The 6,800-nt window shown below is 37.1% G+C and overlaps 1 protein-coding gene across 3 annotated transcripts; it reads right to left on the minus strand.

Moving 5' to 3' along the window:
* Positions 1-502: 502 nt before the first annotated feature.
* On the minus strand, positions 503-6,591 carry LOC129303707 (uncharacterized). Of its 3 annotated transcripts, none has more exons than XR_008591529.1 (3): positions 1,806-1,891; positions 1,108-1,176; positions 503-654 (listed from the first exon to the last, which is right to left on the minus strand). XR_008591529.1 is itself a non-coding variant. In XM_054943190.1 (3 exons), exons 1-3 carry the CDS (start codon positions 6,503-6,505, stop codon positions 611-613), a joined length of 957 nt encoding a protein of 318 aa, XP_054799165.1. In that variant the 5' UTR covers positions 6,506-6,591; the 3' UTR covers positions 503-610. The 3 variants fall into 3 exon arrangements, 2 of the variants coding, with proteins under 2 accessions (XP_054799165.1, XP_054799175.1); XM_054943190.1 differs by lacking the exon at positions 1,806-1,891 and adding an exon at positions 5,662-6,591; XM_054943200.1 differs by lacking the exons at positions 1,108-1,176; positions 1,806-1,891 and adding an exon at positions 5,662-6,591.
* Between the last annotated feature and the right edge of the window lie 209 nt (positions 6,592-6,800).

Genomic DNA, 6,800 nt, shown 5'->3' on the forward strand with positions numbered 1-6,800 from the left:
CATGTGTCAACAAAGGATTACATGCCATGACATATGACATAGAGAGTGACGCTAAGGTCTCTGTGCCGCGTGCCGTAGCACATGTGGCATGAGCCACGGTGCATGGTGTAACACACCAAATTTTTTTTTTAATAATTTAACTCAACCATAGTTGGGTTACAGCCACCCAACACATTTTTATATCAATAATTTCGATATAAAATATTTTATAATTGGCTTCAACTCACACACTATAACATTTCAGATAAATTTTTACCTCCCACATGCCATTAGGCTAAATCACATTTGTCCATCCTTATACTCCCAACAAGTAAACTAAATCACATTTGTCCATCCTTATACTCCCAACAAGTAAAATAAGCAATTTAGTCAATTTTCAACACAAGCCAGTTATTTGGCCTTATAATCAGGCCATTTTAACCAATCCAAAGTAAACCAAATATTAAAATTACAGTCATCCAAATTGTACCAAAAATAGAAATAGTTTGAAAGGCATGATTACATTTATATATTCATATAATTGACAATAAACAAAAAGCCCTAATATTGGCAATATAACACATTATAAATCATAAATTAAATACCCAAAAGAGACAGTGGATCTATACCACTAAGTCTCTGGGACTCCTCCACGTGTCACTCGTGGCTCTTCTCCTGAAAATTGTTAACCACATAATGAGACTCAAAAGTCCCAGTAACCAAAGCCAATTTATGATAGTGTATACAAACAGTTAAGTGTGTGTTTACTAAGTGAGAATTAAAAATAATATAATTCCAATAAATATAAGAAATAATACAATACACACAAACAACCATCCTTATATCCCTCCATTAACCTCGAGCCGTAGCCCTCACTCGGTGCTAAATTACCCGGCCAAAGGTAGATTAGCCCGAGCCCTTACAAACCACCTATTGAGCTCCAATAGGGGCATACCACGTGGCACATAAATACAACAATAATAGCAAGTCTCCCAACACCTCCCACAATAAATAAACAAATTCATAATAATATTGCACAATTATACAATATTACAAAATTCATAATTTTCTCAATAATCACCCAATTAACATGAAGTAACACTAATCACAAATTAAAAGCATGGTTACCTTGTGGCTTTTTCAATAAATTATTCCTTAAAATTTCTCTCTCACCACAATCTTCACCAGTAATACAATCTACAAATAACATATTATTTATAAATATTAGTTTCAATTTTTGAAACTAATAAAATAATTCTAATAATAGAATTAAAAATATAACATAATTCCTAATCTCAATCTTAATACAAATCTATAGTTAATACTATTAAGTATAATTTTTAACTCCTCTTTTAATTATCAATAAACATTAATAATCTAAAAATCAAATTTTAAACTAATTTCTATTATCAAAATTTTCTTTTTATTTTATAAATTCGTACCTAAAATACCCAAAAATTAAAAATTGAGTCTCTAGTTTAGAATCATAATCCTATAGCCATAATAATTCATTTCTCATCCCAAATAATCATCTAAACCTCAATAAATCAACATATATTTTCAGATCTAGTTTAAAATTTGATCCATAAGCCACAGATTCAAAGATCATCAATAAATTTATACTCTAGAACATTTATTATACTACTGACAACCTCAAAAATCATATTTATTCAACATAAATTCATCCCTCTTCCAGATCTTGAATTTTCTACCACTACAAACTCAGAAACAAAAGAAAAAGGATGACTAAGAAAAAATTTTAGAACACTTACTTAGTCTTGAAAAGTTTAAAATCACATCCTAAATATCCTATTAAAAACTCTTACCTTAAAACCCAGCACCGGTGAATTTGGCTCACAGATGCTCTCTCTGCCGAAGCTCACGCACGAAAGAAGGAATGAAGAAATGAAGGAACAGGTGAGTTTTTATAAAAATTCAGTGGGTCCCACATTTTTTTTAATTATTTTCTCTCTCTTCTTCTTCTTTTTTTTTTATTATTATTTTATTATTGTTACTGTTGAGGCGGCGGACGAAGCAAATTCGTTTTCTTCTTCTTCTTCCTTTTTTTTTGCATACCTTTTTTTTATAATAATAATTTAATAATATTTTTTTAATTAATTTTTTTTAAAAAAATTTAATTTAGAATTATATCCTAAGTTAGATTTAATGATCATTTTCTACTAAGTTATTTACCTTTAAATATTATTTTTTTTAAATTTCTATTAATCCCAAATTAACTATTAAAATTTAAATTGGGATGTTACAATTCTCCCCTCCTTTTAGAAATTTTGTCCCCAAAATTTAAAATTAATAACTATTAACTACTCACTTAATCAAAAAGATGAGGATAATCACGTCGCATACTGTCCTCGGTCTCCCACGTAACATCACCTGGAGTTGTGCTCTTCCAGATTACTTTAACCAATCTAATGGTCTTATTTCTTAATTGCTTGTCCTTATAATCCATAATCCTTTCTGGTTCAGCTCTGAATGTCAAATTCTCCCTGAGTTCAATTTCCTCGGGTTCAATTATATGGGAAGGATCTGGTTGATACTTTTTCAGTTGTGACACATGGAATACATTGTGTATACCAGCAATTTGGGGTGGTAATGCTACTTGGTACGCTACTGGTCCAACTCGTTTTAAGATCTCAAAAGGCCCCATAAACCTTGGTGTCAACTTCTTAGCCTTAATAGCTCTTCCAACACCAGTTACTGGAGAGATTTTCAAAAATACATGTCACCTACTTCAAACTCAAGCGGTCTTCTCCTCTTATCCGCATAACTCTTTTGTCTACTTTGAAGCTGTGAGTAATTTTTGCTTGATTAAAGCAATCTTTTGGGTAGTCTCATCAACAATGTCCGGCCCCAAAACAGTTCTCTCACTTAATTCTGTCCAACACAGTGGCGATCTACATTTTCTTCCATACAATGCCTCATAAGGTGCCATCTGAATGCTAGAATGAAAACTATTATTGTAGGCAAATTCAGCTAATGGTAAGTGACTATCCCAATTACCTCTAAGCTCAATGGCACAAGCTCTTAACATGTCTTCAAGAGTTTGTATGGTTCGTTCCGTTTGCCCATCGGTCTGGGGGTGGTAAGCTGTGCTAAAACTCAGACGAGTACCCATGGCTTCCTGTAATGACTTCCAAAAGTTTGATGTGAATCTCGGATCACGATCAGATACAATATTTGTCGGCACTCCATGCAATCTCACCACTTCTCTTATGTAGATTTCAGTTAATTTTTCGAGAGAATACTTGATATTAGTAGCCAGAAAATGAGCTGATTTGGTGAGTCATCTACGATTACCCATATAGTGTCATGACCAGAAGATGTTCTAGGCAATCCTGTAATGAAGTCCATAGAAATGCTGTCCCATTTCCACTCTGGAATATCAAGAGACTGTAGCATCCCGGCTGGTTTCTGATGCTCAATTTTGACTTTCTGACAAGTCAAACAACGAGTTACATGTTCAGTTACATCTCTTTCATCCTTGGCCACCACCAACCACGTCTTAAGTCATGATACATCTTAGTTGCTCCTGGGTGAATGGTATATTTACTTTGATGAGCCTCCTCAAGTAAGATATTTTTCAATCGAGTATCATTAGGCACACATACTCTACCTTTATATCTTACGACATCATCATCGGTCACATCAAAATGTTCAGCCTTTCCAGCCCCAATCTCTACCCTAATCTTATTCAAATAATCGTCCTTCTGCTGCGAAATTCTGATTTCTTCCCAAAAATTATTCTCAAATTCAGTAATATGTAGAGCAGCCAAACAATTTTCGACTACTTCTACATTTACTGCATGAAAACTACTCCATAATTCATGTTCTCTGACCATCATGTGAGCAGTATGTACAAGCTTCCTGCTCAGAGCGTCGGCGACTACGTTAGCTTTCCCTGGATGATACTTCAACTCAAAGTCATAATCCTTCAAAAACTCAATCCATCTGTGCTGTCTCATGTTGAGCTCCTTTTGATCAAACAAATATTTTAAACTTTTATGATCACTGAAGACTTCAAAAGAAGAACCATAAAGATAGTGCCTCCAAATCTTCAAGGCAAATACCACAGCAGCAAGCTCCAAGTCATGAGTAGGGTAATTTTCCTCATGAGGTCTCAACTGTCGAGAGGCATAAGCCACTACTCAATCCTCCTGCATCAATACACAACCTAAACCTTTCTTAGAAGCATCAGTATACAAGGTATAAGGAGCAGTTGGAACAGGTAAGGTGAGCACCGGTGTGGTGGTCAACCTCTTTTTCAGCTCCTGGAATGCAATTTCACACTCGTTTGTCCAAATAAATGGAGCATCTTTCCTGGTCAACTTAGTCAAGGGCATTGCAATTTGTGAAAAACCCTTAATGAAACGACGATAGTAGCCTGCAAGACCCAAGAAACTCCTAATCTCTGTCACACTTTGAGGTTGCTCCCATTTCATCACTCATCTATCTTACTAGGGTCCACTGCTACCCCTTCTTCTGAAACAACATGGCCTAAGAATTTAACTTCTTTAAGCCAAAAATCACATTTGCTCAACTTGGCATAGAGCTTGTGCTCTCTTAATATCTCCAAAACAATTTTAAGATGTCTAGCATGGTCCACCTCATCTCGAGAATAAATAAGTATGTCATCAATAAAGACTACAACAAATTCATCGAGATAAGGCCTGAAGATTCGATTCATATAATCCATGAAGACAGCTGGGGCATTTGTTAACCCAAACGGCATCACTAGGAACTCATAGTGCCCATATCTAGTCCTAAAAGCAGTTTTAGGGATATCCTCTGCTCTAACCCTCAATTGATGATACCCTGATCTTAGATCAATCTTAAAAAACACTGCTGAATTGACTAATTGGTCTAACAAATCATCAATTCGAGGTAAGGGGTACTTGTTCTTGATGGTTACCTTATTCAATTGTCTATAATCAATACACAATCTAAGGCTTCCATCTTTCTTTTTCACAAACAGTACCGGTGACCCCCATGGCGATACACTCGGTCTGATAAACCCCTTCTCTAACAACTCTTCAATTTGTCTCTTCAACTCAGCTAACTCCGATGGAGACATCCTATAGGGTGCCTTAGAAATAGGCCCCGTACCAGGTACGAGCTCAATTGAGAACTCAACCTCTCGTTCTGGAGGCAAACCGATCACTTCAGTAGGAAAGACGTCAGGGAATTCTCTCACTACTGGAATCTGATCTACACCTTCTTCAATCTCTGCCTTGATTGAGAAGAAAATCATAAAAGCTTGACAGCCCTTTCTTATACACTGTTCTACTTGAGCTGCAGACAACAACATAGGACTTTGGGACTCTATAGGGGTTACAGTAAGAGCTGAGAGTGACACACTCTTTTTCTGACAATTAAGTACAGCTCCATTTGCAGACAACCAATCCATCCCCACAATAACATCAATCCCAGACAAAGACAAACAAATGAGGTCTATGGTGGTCTTTCGACCCTCATACTCAACCTCTACATTTAGACATGCCTTAGCAGTCCTTACAGTCAAACCAGCAGGAGTAGAAATCTTCACATCAAAAGGTAAGGTACACACAGGCAATTTACATCTTTTCATACATTCATCAGACACAAAAGAGTGTGTAGCACCCGAATCAAACAAAGCACAAACATCATTATCAAGGATTCGGATTATACCTCGGATAGCATTAGGGTTGTTAGCAGCCTCTGGCCCAGAGAGGGCATACACTCGTGCTGGTACTGTAGGTCTCTGATCATTACCCCTATTCTGATTTTGATAGCAGAATCGGGCAATATGACCAGGCTTCTGGCAGATGTAACAAACCCAACAATCACCAGAATGAAACTTCCCACACTTACTGCATGCTTGATTACTAGCAGCACCGGAAGTAGGATTAAAGGTAGCTGGGCTCCTATAGGACCCTTGACTTCCACTCTGATTCCCTCTGTAGCTCTGGCCCTTATGATAGTAGCCCTTCTTCTTCTGATTTCTAAAGCCTCCAAAGATTTGACTGCTCCTCTTCTCTACTCCACCAATGGGTCTGGTGTGGATAGGGGGCTTCCCATGAGGTTCTTTCCTCCTCTCTCTATCAGCTTCTAATCTAGCCTCTCTCTTCCTCCGAGAAACTATTCGAAGCTTATTGCACATCTCACTGAATGTCTTGATCTCAAAAGGGGCTAACTGTTCCCTTAGATCAGGCCTCGCCTTCTCTAGTAATCGTTCAGCCATCCACTCCGTGTCTTCATGTTTCTGGAGGTAAGTAGAGTATTTAGATAATTCTGAGAATTGTTCAATAAATTCATCCTCATCTAGATCACCCTGACGAAATGCATGAAACTCAGCCTCCTTTTCTGCTCTCAGTGCAGTAGGAAAATAATTCTCGAACAATATGGCTTTAAAATCTTCCCAAGTAAGAGAGGAATCATCCTTCGGTCCTGATGTTTCCCACCATTTCTTAGCACTCTTCTGTAGTAGGAATATTGCCAGCTGCACCTTTTGATTAGAAGTGCACACAACCATACGAAAAATACTCTCCAATTGATCTATCCATTCTTCAACCACCGCTGGCTTAAGATTTCCATCGAAAGTAGGAGGATTAAACTTACGAAAAGTACTCCAGATCTTTGTGATCGTGGATGTCTGTTGCTCAGAGTGGAGACTCACATTCTTCGAACTAGTCTCATGGTGAGAATAAGAAGGTGAGCCTTTATCAGCAGATTGGCTCGCATTAAATACCTTGGTATGGCTTCCTTCTTGTTGGCCATTTCCCTCTCGGTTGGAATTCTCCTTATATTGTCTTAAAGCGGCCAATTCT

Source organism: Prosopis cineraria, unplaced genomic scaffold (assembly GCF_029017545.1).
Source record: "Prosopis cineraria cultivar Desert tree isolate PC_DT_omini unplaced genomic scaffold, ASM2901754v1 PC1, whole genome shotgun sequence".
In the NCBI taxonomy this organism is placed as follows: Eukaryota; Viridiplantae; Streptophyta; class Magnoliopsida; order Fabales; family Fabaceae; genus Prosopis; species Prosopis cineraria.